This window comes from Pinus tabuliformis, chromosome 9 (assembly GCF_031772625.1).
Source record: "Pinus tabuliformis cultivar Carrire ecotype Pingquan chromosome 9, CPIR1, whole genome shotgun sequence".
NCBI lineage: Eukaryota > Viridiplantae > Streptophyta > Pinopsida > Pinales > Pinaceae > Pinus > Pinus tabuliformis.
The window spans coordinates 1,617,592,633-1,617,611,005 of record NC_142307.1 but is presented as its reverse complement, the minus strand read 5'-3'; the positions used below and the strand labels follow the sequence as shown (position 1 = coordinate 1,617,611,005).

At 40.3% G+C, this 18,373-nt stretch overlaps 1 protein-coding gene across 1 annotated transcript; it reads right to left on the bottom strand.

Moving 5' to 3' along the window:
- Positions 1-2,150: 2,150 nt before the first annotated feature.
- On the bottom strand, positions 2,151-2,675 carry LOC149154983 (uncharacterized). Its single transcript, XM_089444277.1, has one exon. It carries the CDS (start codon positions 2,673-2,675, stop codon positions 2,151-2,153), a length of 525 nt encoding a protein of 174 aa, XP_089300403.1.
- Between the last annotated feature and the right edge of the window lie 15,698 nt (positions 2,676-18,373).

Below are 18,373 nucleotides of genomic sequence, written 5' to 3'. Positions count from 1 at the left end.
GATGTACACCTACAACGACTCGAAAGTTTTTACACTGTGAAAATCAACTTGTCGCTGCTATTTTAAAACAGTTGTGACGAGCACCGGAACCAAAATATTTTCATTTATGATCAGTTTCAAGGGATGAAAATGGATTGATGGTATTTGAAAAAGGTATGTTTGTGCATGCAAGGACAAGAAATGGCCTTCATATGGCAAGAAAGTACTCATGACAATGATGATGTGATGGGAATGGAAGATCTTCATTTTCTGAACATCCTACGAAATAGTGGGTTATTAAAATTCTTCCTGACACCACTTTTGAGAGCACGATTGGATTTCTTAGAGTACTTGATCCAAGCATGAAATCTGAGAGAAGGAAAATTCATAATCTGCAGGCAAGAAATTGAGTTTGATGCCACGGATATCTACCTATTGACTAGGTTTTCAAAGAGAGGGGAAATGCCTCGCATGGTGGGAGCTTGGGTTACTCGATACTCTATGGACACACTTATTGCAAGAGTATGCCCCTCAAGAGCACAAAAATCATGAACAAGTGGAAAGCTACATATTGCCACTATTAATGATTTGTCACTATGGGTATTGTTGTTTAACATTACCAGAGTAGCTGGCTCCCAAGCCCAGCATGAGGCGACCAAGACTCAATTACGGTTAGCCGAAGACTGCTTGAATCCTACTATGTTTAATTGGGCAGAGGCCGTGTCTCTCAATATGAAGAGACAAATGACCAAGTGCCATCGGGGCGAAAGGAAACAGTTCGGCTACAGTTCAATCTTAGTATCACTCATGTTGGAACGAGTACCAATCCTCTAGAGACAGGATGTAACAGTAGGATGGCTAGGACCACGACAGATGCAGATTACTCGTTGGGCTCTCGTGATGCCGCGAGGAGGTGGCGGCCAGCCTGTATCATGGGGTCCAAAAAATTTTGAGTGGATGAACCCCCAACAAGTTATAGTTGAGGATTGGCCATATGCTGGGATGGACTTCAAGGGAGATCTGAACATGTTGCTTCCTCCTGGTGAACAGTGGGACGAGAGAGGTAAGATACTCAGTTTGACCGACAAAGCTTTTGTAATTTTTTGGGTTTTTAAATATATATGTCCTGATTATTATGTTCAATCTTTGCAGATGTTGGTCTTGAGAGACTCATAGGTCTATCTCCCATCGCCTGTAGGGTCGACAGGGACATTTACTTACCGCCTCCGAGTGGAGAGGCCGAGGATGAGATAGCCCGTAACCTAGAGGGCTTAACTGAGGGAATCCTAGACTATGAAATATTTGAGGAGATTCCCAGGAAGTAGCAATGACATACTGCGGGGGTGTCAAATAGGATGCACCAGCTACTTAGACGTGTGGTACGAGCAGTAGTTTGCTGCAGAGAGCATAATGCATAGTAGACTTCTAGGTTTCCTTTTACACAAATTTTGAGAGACATGTGTCTCGTAATGTAACTGAACACACATATATTTTTGGACATATATATATATATATATATATATATATATATATATATATATATATATATATATATATTGGGTGCCACAGTGCGCAACACATGATATATACCTATCTATGATTTACTGTATCTACTTATTTTGTCTGAATGCTTGCTTATGATTTTTATAAATTGTGCAAATGCCTATATAATACATGGTTCGCTAATGCAACAATTAATGTGTTTAGTCTTCTAAGAATGTGGTGATACGTAATATAATCAAAATTCCTTTCCATTAAGCGAACATGTAAATACAACCTTAAAATTTGAGGATTTCTAATGGAATAACGCTTGTCAAGTTGAAGAACAACAAGTTGGGAGTCTATATTCACAATCAATGTGAAAATATTGAGGACAACAACCTCAGCCAGTAATTCGATGATGACGCTATATTTAGTGACATTGTTTGTGGTACACCCTAGACAAACACCTTGAAGATCCTCTAACTCACCGTGAGGATCGTAGATAACCCATGCTGCGAAGGAAAGATTCAGGGCACTGTGACAAGCACCATCAACAAAACCGATATAAAGTGCGACAGAAGTTTGCATAAGAAGTAAGAAGGATACAATAAGCAACAAATGCTTACACACCAAGCCAAACATGTACAAAATGGAAAACATACTTATGTACACAACAATGCACGAAAGACTCATGCATAGTATTTCTTAAGATAAAGCCCATTCTGGGGCTTATCTAAAGGGTTACCTTCGTAATCAATTATCTCATAAGCCCCTTTTCGCAACACTCGTTTGACGATATAGGGCCCATGCCACATGTGTTTGAATTTTCCTTCCCCCAGTTTGTCATTAGCTTGATCATATAGCAGGATTAAATCTCCTTCCATGAAGGAACGTGGGTTGATTGTCTGATCAATGTGAGTTTTGACTCTCTTCTTTTGTGCTTCAATAAGTAAAGAAGAAAATCGACGAGTCTCATCAAGCTGTTCTAGATAAAGAAGGCGTTCTTCCACCAGAATAGTATTTGGGAGCAATTTGACAACTAATTTGAGAGAAGGGATTTCACATTCAATCAGGAGGATAGCTTCTAGACCATAAACAAGTTGAAATGGTCTGAATCCGGTCGCATCCTTAACGAAGGTACAGTAGGCCCATAGGGCAGAAAACAACATTAAATGCCAGTTGGACTTGTGCATTCCAATGGTACCCTGAAGCATAGTGACCAACACCTTGTTTACGGCTTTGACTTGGCCATTGGCCTGAGGGTAATAAGGCGTCAAACTATCGTGATGCAAGCCTAACTAGGTTGTCAACTCAGTCATCATATAACCAAGGAAATGGTAACCATGATCAGTAACTATAGCCTAAGGGACTCCGAACCGGGTAATCACATGATTGAATAGGAATTATGCAGCTGTCTTACCATTGTTAGACAATGTAGGCATCGCTTCGGCCCATTTTATAAAATAATCGACGGCAACGATGATATACCCATGCCCCCCGGTCGAGCGAGGGTTATGGGTCATAAAATCAATACCCCATTTAGTAAAAGGGCCTACGGTAATGAAAAGATGCAAAAGGGAAGGTGGTGCACGCATCTTCCATGAGTAAATTTAACACGCGTGACAGGAACAAACAACAAGAATGTAATCTTTAAAGATGGAGGGCCAAAAGTAACCAACACGAGGGATTTTATTGGCAATATCATAACCAGACATATGACTGCCAGACGCACCAGAGTGGTAGTCATTCAAGACTCTTTCAGCTTCCTCGAAAGTCAGACAATGACAAAGAACTGAATCAATGCCGAGATGGTATAAAGTGTCTCCAACAATACGATAAGGCTGAGAATGGTGACGAATGCTTTGCTGAGCATCTTTAGACAAATCAAGATAAAAGGAAGAGGTTTGCAAGTTGAAAATAATGTCATTGTACCAGGGGTCGATGGTACTAATCAAGAAAAGTGCGTCATTCGGAATGCGATCCTTTATCCGAGAGGGAGCTGAAGCAGACGGTAACGAGAAAATCAATTCAGTGAAGACCAGTGAATTTTTATACTTGGCAGTAGTAAACTCAAAATCAGACTCTTGAAGTATAACAATCCATTTCGAGTACTTGCCCCCAGCAATTGACATGACAAAATGTAGGTCATTGAGTTGCAATATGAAATTGTGGTTGTCGTACCCAACAAAATATAATGATGAAAGCATTGGATATCTTGGATAGCTGCCAAGGTGAGCTTCTCTACATAATCATAACAAGTCTCGGTGTCAAGAAGGTTGCGACTAAGATAGTAGATAACATGCTCAGAACCATCATCGTTAGCTTGAACCAAAACCATACTCATAGTACTATCAGCGGTATCTAGATAAAGTAAATAATCACGATCATAGTCGGGTGGACACAACAAAGGGGTAGAAACAAGAAGTGTCTTGAGTTGCTCGAATGACCTTTGGGCGATGTTGTCCCAAATAAATGGGGTGTCACGCTTAAGGAGATGCATGTAACCTTTAGCAATATCGGCGTAGTTAGGGATAAAATGATGTAGGAAATTTGCCTTTCCCTGCAAACTTTGAAACTAATGCAAAGAAGAAGGAGGCAGGAGATTCAGTATAACTTCGACCTTGAGGGTATCAAGATGAATGCCCTCTTTAGAAACAACAAACTGAAGGAGTCTGTCGAATTCGACACAGAAGACACACTTATGTGGATTGAGATGAATACGATAATGTCTACAACAAAGAAAAATATGGCGGAGGTGGTTCAGGTGGTCAGAGCGTTTAGCTAAATGAACCAAAAGATCATCTAGATATGGCTGAACAATGTGGCAGATGTCATGAAAATCATAGGACATTGCTCGCTGGAAAGTTGCACCAGCATTTTTCAGGCCAAAAGGGAGCTTTTTGTAAGCAAAAGTACCCTTCGGGAAGATGAAGGTGGTTTTGTGTTGATCGACAGGTGAAATATTGATCTGGTTGTAACCAAAAAAGCCATCCATAAAAGAGAATATGTCACTCCCAGCACAATCGTCAATAAGTTGGTCAATAAAGGGAGTACGATAGTTATCTTTCAGACATGTGCGATTGATGTCACGATAATCAACACAAACCCTGATAGTGCCCTACTTTTTGGTCACAGGGACAATGTTAGATACCCAGTCTGTTAGTGGGATAGGATAAATAAACCCTACTTTGAGAAGTTTTCCAACTTCTCCTTTGATGGCCACGACTTTTCTCGGGTGCACAGGGCATAACATTGTCGAACTAGCTTTGCACTAAGGTACATAGGTATCTCATGTACCACAATACTTGGATCAATATCGAGCATTTATTCATATGACCAGGTGAAAAAATCACGAAAATCTCGAAAAGGGTCGGTGTAAAGTTGGATCTCCTTAGGAGAACAAGTAACTCCAATGTGAATATTTTCAACAATCCCTGGTTTAACAAAGATGTTGATGGGCATGGTTTGCATAATATTCCCCATATTTCCCTCAGAAAAAACCTCATGAATTAGGATAGGCATCTGAAGCGGTTGAGAAGGAATACAGGAAGCAAACTTACCTAGACAGGCAGTCATGGCCCCATGGTTTGGGAGAAACGACGAACGATGGTGATGATCGAACCAAGGAGATCCTCAAAAGACATAGTCTCAAGAATGCCTTCATCAGAAGGAAATGTCTCTTGTAACGGATCCAGAGAAAAAATGTCGCAAAGTCAGGGGGATTGCACATACGTGTTGAGAGATCTACACAAAGGAGCAGAGTCAGAAGATGAAACCGAAGCTGAAATGATTTCAACATAGTTGAGCTCAACAAGGCTCAACGGCATAACCTCACACCAAGAATCTAGCTAATCGACGAGGGGGATCACCCAAGGATCAGGATTGATAGGAATCATATTAACATAGGCGATATTTGGAGGTGGGAGTGAAAAAACACCCATAAGGGTAGGATCTTTAGAGAGTCTAGCACCCACACTCTCATAGGGAATACTGGTATGCTCCATAAATGGAACATTGCCATCCAAGGAAGATGAAGTGAAGAAAGACAACTAATTGACCATGATGATTTTCTCCTGATGAGGAAAAAAAAAGTAAACGAAATAATGATGAAGCCATGGTGTGCATAGCGTACGTCCAGCTTCGCCAAAACAAAAGGTTGTAAGTCAAATTAGCATCAATAACTTCGACTTCAACATCAATTTTCTTCCCTTCCAGGGTGATAGGCAAGCGTGGGATAATACCATATGGACGAGAATGTCTTCCATCAAAGGCTTCCAAAGTATTAGGATATTGATGCAAAGACGAGGAGCCAATGGCCTTCCAACAAGCAACAGGCACGATGCAAGTGGAGGTGCTCTCATCAATAACAATACGATGAATATTCTTTGAGTTAATGATGACTTAAATGAGAAAAGCGATTTGATGAGGCAATCATGGCACATGGTTCTCAAGATCGAATGTAATTAATTCCGAATCGGTTGGGTCAATGCCACCAATGGCTGATAGCAGAGACTTATGTTGGGGGGGCAACTTTGGAGAAATTCCAAGGCAGACATAGCCGAAGAAGCTTGGGCTAAGTCTTCAACAATACTATAGTGGTGTGTGGCATGAGCATTGGGGTTATAAGAAGATTTCTAGAGAACTCCATTAGTAGGAGGTTGAATGATAGACTCGGTGCTAGGCTATTGAATATGAAGAGGGAAAGAACTCGATGAAGGAACATTTGAAGGGATTTTAGGTTCCTTGCCGGTAGATGGAGGATATTATTTTGCTCAAGTATTCACATGAGAAATGATAGTCCCAGCCATAAAAACTTGGGAGCCAAAAGTGGAAGAGGACTGAGGTTGATCGACCACCATTTGAGTTTGCTTGGAGGGAAACGGCTCTTTAAGTATAACATGAGTTCTTGGAGTCCCCTTAAGCAAATGACAAACTTCAGACCATCTAGGACAGTCTTTACTGTAGTGATCCTTGTCACAGATCAGACAAGGATACTTAGGTTTGCGTTTGGAATCATCATCGGCGAGAGGCTTAGGAGGATCTTACTTCAGTGGATCAGCCTTAATTTTACCTTTCACTTTCTTCTTACCTTTCGAAGTTTTTTCTGTCGCAATGGACTGAACGGAATTGACTTCAGAGGTTTTACCAGTATTAGATGTGGACTGAGAAGAATTTTCACTAAGAGTGGTAGGTTTTTACTTCCCAGGAGTCGTGGAAGAATTTTTGGAAGAGGAAGGAACGGAACCATTAACACCATCGACAGAAGGCATCGACGGGGCTTTAGAAGTTCAGGGTTGTAGAGCATTAGTAAAGACATCATACAATGTTCTAGATTGGGAATAAACCAAATCAAGATACTGAGCACGTAAGATAGCTTGCTCTTCAGTAACACATGCCCCCATAGCAATATCTCGGGCTATCGGACCGACAAAAGAGATAGTAAACTAGTCAGTCAAAATTTGATCAAGGATCCAGAACTTAATCAAATGGTGCCGCCTTCTCCATTCATGAATATGATCAGAGATGTGAGTAGCCTTGTCCTGTTTCAGAGAATTAAGGAGACGTGTTCCCATTTCATAATGAATCGATAATTGAAAATTGGTAAGAAATGCCATTTCAAGCGAATTGATTTCTTGCAAAGTTCCACGGGTAAGCTCAATATACCATTTCGCAGCGAAACCAGTAAGAGTCCTTTGAAAAAGATGGAGGTAGATAGAATCATCAAGCCATTATTTAGATGATTACCAGAGGTGATAAGTCATAACATGCGCTTGGGGATCCTCTCCATATTTACTGTTGAATTTAGGGCAATCACCAGAATTTTGGTCGGAACTGGCGGCCAATATGGATTATGAAGGATAGGGTCGTTCGTCAGCTTGGACACATCGAGCAGTTCCAAAGTTGCAAGAAAAGGTAATTGAGGGCTAAAGGAAATCATACGACTTTGATAAGGGCTAGCATTAGGGTTCCAACCAGAGCCTTATTTCCCCCATGGATTTTTTCCATAAGGATTTTGTTAATAATGGTTATACTTGGGTGGGTTAATGCCATAACCTAGTTGTTTTCCTGGATTTTGACTGCTAGTAAACCATTAGTTACCAGCTTGACCAACAGGGGAAGCATATGACTATTGAAAATTTTGATAAGGATTGACCTGTGGTTGCTAATAATTTTGATACGGAGCACCCTGAGGTTGCCCTTGGGGTTGTTGAGGTATTTGGAGACCGTATTATAGTTGGGGTCCAAACTGTGCCTGAGGCCCAAGCTACATTTGATAAACAATTTGGGCTTGAAATCCAACTTGAGTCTAGAAACTAGGTGGGGCTTGAGAACCAGCTAGTGTCTGAACGCCCGGTTGACTGAAAGGTGGATTAATTTGATCGGACTGATGTCCTTGTTGAAATTGGAGCTGACCCAACTGGCTAGAAGGTTGGCCTTGCTAGAATTGAGGTTGACTAGTTTTCCAGAAGGTTGAGCTTGCTGGGTGATAGGTTGACCTTGCTAAAACTAAGGCTGGCCCATTTGACCAGAGGATTAACCTGGCTGGATAGTAGGCTGGCCTTGCTGGAACTAAGGTTGTCCTACTTGACCAGAGGGTTGACCTTATTGGGCAACGAGTTGGCCTGGCTGGAATTGAGGTTGACCGGTTAACCAGAAGTTTGACCTAAATAAAAAAAATAGGCACGTGTGGAGGCCAAAGTTTGTCCCTGAAAGGGTTGTCCTTGTAGGCCTAAAGGTTTCCCTTGGTTGCCCTTACAAACTAGAAGGTTTCCCTTGTAAAGGTTGGCCTTGTGGGCCATGATAAGTGGTGTGATTCCATGCAACCGACAACGAAACGAAAATTTCAATTGTGGGCTCTGGAGGGAGGGACCCAGTGTGATAAATATGAGATCCTTGGGGATCATAATAGTGCAACGGGTTATGCTAATTGGAAGGTGGTCAAGAGCCCAGAGGGTGATGATTCGGGTTTTGAAGAGCAAACATGTATTGCTCATATGACCATCCTTCTGGAATCAAACCAGAAGAAAGTGGTATATTACCCGTAGGGTGAATGACTCTGGACACCAAGGATGAAGGACCACCGTTAGCGGGTTCAAAAGAGGGCCCAGTAACAGTAGTAACCACTGAGGATGCAATAACTACACTAATGGAAGGAGCTATAGAGGCCACACAAATAGTGGGCATTGACGGAATAGACGTGACTGATGTGACCTGAGTCTGAGGTGTGGAAGTCAAAGCCATGAAAGGCCCTAAAGTCGGGGTTGCAGTATGAGACCACATAGAACTCCGATTTAGAGGTGTGGAACCAATGTTGTCAGCCAAGGAATGGTAGCGAAATGGTAATGACATGCCAAGAGTAGTGCGAAAAGGGAAACCTTCCAGGGGAAAAGGAAGTTCTCCGCTTAACGCAAGGTTCTCTTCGCCGCTAACGGGACTCATCTCTTCCATGTTGAAAGAAGATATTGAAATCGAAACACCAGGAGGAGTAGACGGGAGGTCCTTGTCTAAATACTCCTAGAGAGGATTCTAATTGATATCAAGGCTCCTCTCCTGGAGCTCGAGATTCAAGAGGCTAAACGATTGGAACAATAGGAAGGGTACCACCAACATTCGATACCTCAGAAGATACAAGAGATGCAAGGTCTCCATCGCTTGGTAAAGAGGATGGGATCAGTGAGTCTGCTAGGAGGGCTTAGCTCAAAAGATCAAGGAGAAAAGATATAATCGATAAGTTTGCAAAAATTGGTCAAGATATGATCACAATGTGGCCAAGATTAATAGGTAAAATGCTACCGTGGACAAATAAATTTTATGATGCTGGAACAAAACATTGCCTTTTCATGTTTAAAGAGTTGAGGAAAGGGGCTAAAGATGACTCTAGTCACCTTCAGGGTTTAATGACCCTGAAAGGACATGTGCTTAGATCATCCTTTTACTTTTAAAGAGTCGAAAAGGAACAAAAGTGACTGCTCTGGAATTCTAGGCAAGAGGTTTACCAGAAAAATTGTAAAACTGCATATACACTTTGGAAATAAAATGAAAGCGAAATGACCAAGGACTTTCTGTATGGCAGTCAATCTTCTCGAATGTTGTGTTTGATGCGTTATGACTCGTAAGGTGGTAGACTCGGTTTCCTATGGATAATAGGATGATAACCTGGTGGGGTCTCCAAATATATATGCGACGGTACAGGGAGCACAAATCCATACTAGCATCTACTGCATCACAAAAGGACGAATCATCCAACCTTAGTGAGAACAAGACTAACCAGGTTTAACGATGCGGGAACACATCTCTAGCCTAGACCTCTAGATATGTAATTGTTAGGTTCCAATGCACTTTTAAGTTCATTCAATAGATTTTAACAGTTAATCTTGAATTAAGTCTCGATTTCAAGGCCTTATCGAATATATCTTTAACACTCCTAGAATGCAACTAGATGAGAAAAAAACCATTAGTTTCGATGAATGACTACCTAAATGAGGGTAAGGAGTTCATTTCCAAGCGAACAAAGAAAATGACAAGAAAATGCAAGAATAGCAGTGCAAGAAAGTAATCCAATCAATAGGAAACACAATGCATCGATTTTCGCTTATCTCGCAACTACTATGAAAAAAAATTAAAGATTTGAATTTCTCTTTTCAATTCCTACTCATAAAGAATCTACCAATGAAAACAAGTTTTAATTTTCGTATACTATATGAGTACAATTTTTTAATTTTTTTTGGAATAAATATCAAACAAGTTAATGCACAACCTGACTGATCAAGAGGAAAATGTAATCTATTCTTCAATAGTGAATGGAGATAAAATCAACACAACAAACTAGTTTGATGACCAATTACTACGGATCAACCATGAATATAGTCAAGTAGTAAGAGAAAAAATTCAAACAAATCAATAAGACTGTTGTGGATGTATTTCAGAAACTTGAAAGGACAAGCAACCCAAAACCAGCGAATTCATGACGGAACCCTAAAAGACCTAGGTCACACAGTCCAAATAGCCAAATTTCATAAAAATGGAACCAAGAAGGACATGCCTCAATAAACACAATCAAAACAAGCTTAACAAGGTGAAAGAAACAACAAAGGATAAACTACACTGGTCTATTCAGGAGGCAAGGCTGTAAAAATTAACCCTACAGGAATCTTCGCAGGCACAACACTAACAACATGAGACAATCGCTAATCATCGCAAGCACAACACGGGAAACTGAGCGACGTCATCACAAGGGTACACCTATTCTCAGTCATGGTCCTGAGCTTGGGTGTAGTCTTGGAATTAAGTCGAAGGTTGGGAAAGTGTGACCGGGGTGGATTCTGAAGTACAGTTTTGGTGTAAGACTTGGCTTGGGATTTTAGGTGGCTCGGGTGAGCACCGTCCTTTGTGCAAGAGGTGCACAAGACTGTTGTAAAAGGCAGGTTTGCCTCTCTTTGTAATATTTGGTTAAGTGTGAGACTTGTTTTGGGTCAAGACACACTTGTGTTGTAAACTGATATTCTTAATATATTATCGGGCAGACTCACATTACGGGGAGTTGCCCCTCCCCTTTATACTTGTTGCAATTGTTGATGTTCTTGTTATAATTGCTATGGATAATGAATGAATATGGGCTTCATTAAGTATAAAGGATAATTGCATGTTTACTTGGTTGTGAAACACAAGCTAAGTAATGTTAATGTGAAAGTAGGCGTAGTCCACGAATGTTAGTATTGGTGAAAAGAAAGCGTTCGGTGGTGCCGCACCTTGCTACAAGCGGTTGGAAGACTACCGCAGGTGTAGGAGGAAATTGAAACACCTGTCGGTGCACAAGAAAACTAAAGCATAAGATTTGTCTCACAAAAATATGAAAATATAGATCATAACCCTAATTCAAAACCCTAATGAAAACCCTAAGTTTTGAAAAAAAGGTTATAAAAGGAACACTTTGGTAAAAAAATCTGTTTACTTGTCTTTTTACTATGGTAAAAAAAAACTTCTACCATTGCATACCTCATGAAATTTGGCGACCGATTCTAGGAAGCTTAGGGATCCATTGCTCGTCACACTTCTTCTAGGTAAATTTCGTAGCCTTACCTATGTTTTTATGCAAAAATAAGATTCAATTTCATGTTTTGAACCATGGTTTAGAGCAATTTTCTGGATTAAAAATCTGCCTCGATCGTCGCAAGTTTCCCTCTCAGGATTGCAATGACCGAGAAATTTACACTATGCAAAAACGAGATCATCACAAGAGATTGATGTACACCTACGACGACTCGAAAGTTTTTACACTGTGAAAATCAACTTGTCGCTGCTATTTTAAAACAGTGGTGACGAGCACCGGAACCAAAATATTTTCATTTATGATCAGTTTCAAGGGATGAAAATGGATGGATGGTATTTGAAAAAGGTATGTTTGTGCATGCAAGGACAAGAAATGGCCTTCATATGGCAAGAAAGTACTCATGACAATGATGATGTGATGGGAATGGAAGATCTTCATTTTCTGAACATCCTACGAAATAGTGGGTTATTAAAATTCTTCCTGACACCACTTTTGAGAGCACAATTGGATTTCTTAGAGTACTTGATCCAAGCATGAAATCTGAGAGAAGGAAAATTCATAATCTGCAGGCAAGAAATTGAGTTTGATGCCACGGATATGTACCTTTTGACTAGGTTTTCAAAGAGAGGGGAAATGCCTCGCATGGTGGGAGCTCGGGTTACTCGATACTCTATGGACACACTTATTGCAAGAGTATGCCCCTCAGGAGCACAAAAATCATGAACAAGTGGAAAGCTACATATTGCCACTATTAATGATTTGTCACTATGGGTATTGTTGTTTAACATTACCAGAGTAGCTGGCTCCCAAGCCCAGCATGAGGCGACCAAGACTCAATTACGGTTAGCCGAAGACTGTTTGAATCCTACTATGTTTAATTGGGCAGAGGCCGTGTCTCTCAATATGAAGAGACAAATGACCAAGTGCCATTGGGGCGAAAGGAAACAGTTCGGCTACAGTTCAATCTTAGTATCACTCATGTTGGAACGAGTACCAATCCTCTAGAGATAGGATGTAACAGTAGGATGGCTAGGACCACGACAGATGCAGATTACTCGTTGGGCTCTCGTGATGCCGCGAGGAGGTGGCGGCCAGCCTGTATCATGGGGTCCAAAAAATTTTGAGTGGATGAACCCCCAACAAGTTATAGTTGAGGATTGGCCATATGCTGGGATGGACTTCAAGGGAGATCCGAACATGTTGCTTCCTCCTGGTGAACAGTGGGACGAGAGAGGTAAGATACTCAGTTTGACCGACAAAGCTTTTGTAATTTTTTGGGTTTTTAAATATATATGTCCTGATTATTATGTTCAATCTTTGCAGATGTTGGTCTTGAGAGACTCATAGGTCTATCTCCCATCGCCCGTAGGGTCGACAGGGACATTTACTTACCGCCTCCGAGTGGAGAGGCCGAGGATGAGATAGCCCGTAACCTAGAGGGCTTAACTGAGGGAATCCTAGACTATGCAATATTTGAGGAGATTCCCAGGAAGTAGCAATGACATACTGCGGGGGTGTCAAATAGGATGCACCAGCTACTTAGACGTGTGGTCCGAGCAGTAGTCTGCTACAGAGAGCATAATGCATAGTAGACTTCTAGGTTTCTTTTTCCGCAAATTTTGAGAGACATGTGTCTCGTGATGTAACTGAACACACATATATTTTTTGGACATATATATATATATATATATATATATATATATATATATATATATTGGGTGCCACAGTGCGCAACACATGATATATACCTATCTATGATTTATTGTATCTACTTATTTTGTCTGAATGCTTGCTTATGATTTTTATAAATTGTGCAAATGCCTATATAATACATGGTTCGCTAATGCAACAATTAATGTGTTTAGTCTTCTAAGAATGTGGTGATACGTAATATAATCAAAATTCCTTTCCATTAAGCGAACATGTAAATACAACCTTAAAATTTGAGGATTTCTAATGGAATAACGCTTGTTAAGTTGAAGAACAACAAGTTGGGAGTCTATATTCACAATCAATGTGAAAATATTGAGGACAACAACCTCAGCCAGTAATTCGATGATGACGCTATATTTAGTGACATTGTTTGTGGTACACCCTAGACAAACACCTTGAAGATCCTCTAACTCACCGTGAGGATCGTAGATAACCCATGCTGCGAAGGAAAGATTCAGGGCACTGTGACAAGCACCATCAACAAAACCGATATAAAGTGCGACAGAAGTTTGCATAAGAAGTAAGAAGGATACAATAAGCAGCAAATGCTTACACACCAAGCCAAACATGTACAAAATGGAAAACATACTTATGTACACAACAATGCACGAAAGACTCATGCATAGTATTTCTTAAGATAAAGCCCATTCTGGGGCTTATCTAAAGGGTTACCTTCGTAATCAATTATCTCATAAGCCCCTTTTCGCAACACTCGTTTGACGATATAGGGCCCATGCCACATGTGTTTGAATTTTCCTTCCCCCAGTTTGTCATTAGCTTGATCATATAGCAGGATTAAATCTCCTTCCATGAAGGAACGGGGGTTGATTGTCTGATCAATGTGAGTTTTGACTCTCTTCTTTTGTGCTTCAATAAGTAAAGAAGAAAATCGACGAGTCTCATCAAGCTGTTCTAGATAAAGAAGGCGTTCTTCCACCAGAATAGTATTTGGGAGCAATTTGACAACTAATTTGAGAGAAGGGATTTCACATTCAATCAGGAGGATAGCTTCTAGACCATAAACAAGTTGAAATGGTCTGAATCCGGTCGCATCCTTAACGAAGGTACAGTAGGCCCATAGGGCAGAAAACAACATTAAATGCCAGTTGGACTTGTGCATTCCAATGGTACCCTGAAGCATAGTGACCAGCACCTTGTTTACGGCTTTGACTTGGCCATTGGCCTGAGGGTAATAAGGCGTCAAACTATCGTGATGCAAGCCTAACTAGGTTGTCAACTCAGTCATCATATAACCATGGAAATGGGAACCATGATCAGTGACTATAGCCTAAGGGACTCCGAACCGGGTAATCACATGATTGAATAGGAATTATGCAGCTGTCTTACCATTGTTAGACAATGTAGGCATCGCTTCGGCCCATTTTGTAAAATAATCGACGGCAACGATGATATACCCATGCCCCCCGGTCGAGCGAGGGTTATGGGTCATAAAATCAATACCCCATTTAGTAAAAGGGCCTACGGTAATGAAAAGATGCAAAAGGGAAGGTGGTGCACGCATCTTCAATGAGTAAATTTAACACGCGTGACAGGAACAAACAACAAGAATGTAATCTTTAAAGATGGAGGGCCAAAAGTAACCAACACGAAGGATTTTATTGGCAATATCATAACCAAACATATGACTGCCAGACGCACCAGAGTGGTAGTCATTCAAGACTCTTTCAGCTTCCTCGAAAGTCAGACAATGACGAAGAACTGAATCAATGCCGAGATGGTATAAAGTGTCTCCAACAATACGATAAGGCTGAGAATGGATTCTAATTGATATCAAGGCTCCGGGAGAGGAGCCTTGATATCAATTAGAATCCTCTCTAGGAGTCACACTTTCCCAACCTTCGACTTAATTCCAAGACTACACCCAAGCTCAGGACCATGACTGAGAATAGGTGTACCCTTGTGATGACGTCGCTCAGTTTCCCGTGTTGTGCTTGCGATGATTAGCGATCGTCTCATGTTGTTAGTGTTGTGCCTGCGAAGATTCCTGTAGGGTTAATTTTTACAGCCTTGCCTCCTGAATAGACCAGTGTAGTTTATCCTTTGTTGTTTCTTTCACCTTGTTAAGCTTGTTTTAATTGTGTTTACTGAGGCATGTCCTTCTTGGTTCCATTTTTATGAAATTTGGCTATTTGGACTGTGTGACCTAGGTCTTTTAGGAGTATTCTCTGGGAGAATACTCCTAGAGAGGATTCTAATTGATATCAAGGCTCCTCTCCCGGAGCTCGAGATTCAAGAGGCTAAACGATTGGAACAATAGGAAGGGTACCACCAACATTCGATACCTCAGAAGATACAGGAGATGCAAGGTCTCCGTCGCTTGGTAAAGAGGATGGGATCAGTGAGTCTGCTAGGATGGCTTAGCTCAAAAGATCAAGGAGAAAAGATATAATCGATAAGTTTGCAAAAATTGGTCAAGATATGATCACAATGTGGCCAAGATTAATAGGTAAAATGTTACCGTGGACAAATAAATTTTATGATGCTGGAACGAAACATTGCCTTTTCATGTTTAAAGAGTTGAGGAAAGGGGCTAAAGATGACTCTAGTCACCTTCAGGGTTTAATGACTCTGAAAGGACATGTGCTTAGATCATCCTTTTACTTTTAAAGAGTCGAAAAGGAACAAAAGTGACTGCTCTGGAATTCTAGGCAAGAGGTTTACCAGAAAAATTGTAAAACTGCATATACACTTTGGAAATAAAATGAAAGCGAAATGACCAAGGACTTTCTGTATGGCAGTCAATCTTCTCGAATGTTGTGTTTGATGCGTTATGACTCGTAAGGCGGTAGACTCGGTTTCCTATGGATAATAGGATGATAACCTGGTGGGGTCTCCAAATATATATGCGACGGTACAGGGAGCACAAATCCATACTAGCATCTACTGCATCACAAAAGGACGAATCATCCAACCTTAGTGAGAACAATACTAACCAGGTTTAACGATGCGGGAACACATCTCTAGCCTAGACCTCTAGATATGTAATTGTTAGGTTCCAATGCACTTTTAAGTTCATTCAATAGATTTTAACAGTTAATCTTGAATTAAGTCTCGATTTCAAGGCCTTATCGAATCTATCTTTAACACTCCTAGAATGCAACTAGATGAGAAAAAAACCATTAGTTTCGATGAATGACTACCTAAATGAGGGTAAGGAGTTCATTTCCAAGCGAACAAAGAAAATGACAAGAAAATGCAAGAATAGCAGTGCAAGAAAGTAATCCAATCAATAGGAAACACAATGCATCGATTTTCGCTTATCTTGCAACTACTATGAAAAAAAATTAAAGATTTGAATTTCTCTTTTCAATTCCTACTCATAAAGAATCTACCAATGAAAACAAGTTTTAATTTTCGTATACTATATGAGTACAATTTTTATTTTTTTTTTGGAATAAATATCAAACAAGTTAATGCACAACCTGACTGATCAAAAGGAAAATGTAATCTATTCTTCAATAGTGAATGGAGATCAAATCAACACAACAAGCTAGTTTGATGACCAATTACTACGGATCAACCATGAATATAGTCAAGTAGTAAGAGAAAAAATTCAAACAAATCAATAAGACTGTTGTGGATGTATTTCAGAAACTTGAAAGGACAAGCAACCCAAAACCAGCGAATTCATGACGGAACCCTAAAAGACCTAGGTCACACAGTCCAAATAGCCAAATTTCATAAAAATGGAACCAAGAAGGACATGCCTCAGTAAACACAATCAAAACAAGCTTAACAAGGTGAAAGAAACAACAAAGGATAAACTACACTGGTCTATTCAGGAGGCAAGGCTGTAAAAATTAACCCTACAGGAATCTTCGCAGGCACAACACTAACAACATGAGACGATCGCTAATCATTGCAAGCACAACACGGGAAACTGAGCGACGTCATCACAAGGGTACACCTATTCTCAGTCATGGTCCGATTTTAGGAATCTTCGCAGCTGTATGACGAGATATCCGCAACGTACAGTGAGGGTAAAGAGAACAAGAGCGATTCATCATAGCTGTTAGGAATTAAACAATGACGATCTCAATAAAGAGGGAAAACAAGGCAAAACTAGTGGAAAGACACCAAGCTTATCACTCAGATAGTGAGGTGGACTACCAGATCTACTCAAGTGATCCAAATCACTAATGGTTCAGTCCCAAAACAAAGAGACACTATGTAATTCAATTGACAACAACAAGAGCAAACTCAAGAGACAACACACAAAAGTCCCCAGTATGGTTGCTAACTTGTGATGTAGGTAAGTTCCCTCTATAGACAGAGATAACCCTTCTAGCCCTAGAGTGGTTCTATTCACAGTAAGATAAAGACAATAGCTAATTCCTTAAATAGTTATTGTTGAAGAGGCCTACCTTATACCGGTGTTTGATGAATTCTTTGTCACGTCTCTTCAGTTATCGCTTTCTTCTCGTTAATGAATGATTCACCTCAAACAACATAGGAAAATGACAAAACACATAATAGAGCACAACAACGAAATATCTACTTATAGAGTTAAGGAACCATAAGCTATCAACATACATTTCATACATGATATAGGAAATAACCATTGATTGTATTAATATAAACAACAGTAAATCTTACAACCACGCCTTGACGTCGCAAGCTTCCTTGAAGGGTCTGATTAGTATGTCTCCATAAACATTCACTCTCAAAGGTCTCCCAGAAAGACTGATGACTCTCTCCCAAAAGCACAAGTATGAAACTAAGTCAATCACAAAAAGACTTCCTTCTTACAAAACCATTTTACACTTTCAATCCACAACATGAAAGGCTATTCTCATACCTCACAAGCTATTTGTTACAGGGAAAAGTGTCTACACAGAACTGCTTATCCCACTAAGGTGTGGTAGATACCTTAGAAACAAACAAAGTAAAGCTACTTTCGTTTTTCCTTTATGAAATATAGATGAGAGAAGAACAAAGAAGACCAACCTCTATCTTGCGCTAATCTCCTAGTTCAATTCCTCTCTCTCTTGATAGTCTTTCGCTACTTGCTCCCTTGTACACCCAGCTTCACAGATTACCTGGAAGATCACAGTAGCATAGCACTATACAAGAACATGGATCTATAATCATAAACAATCTAGGATCAAATGTAAATTGACCATACAA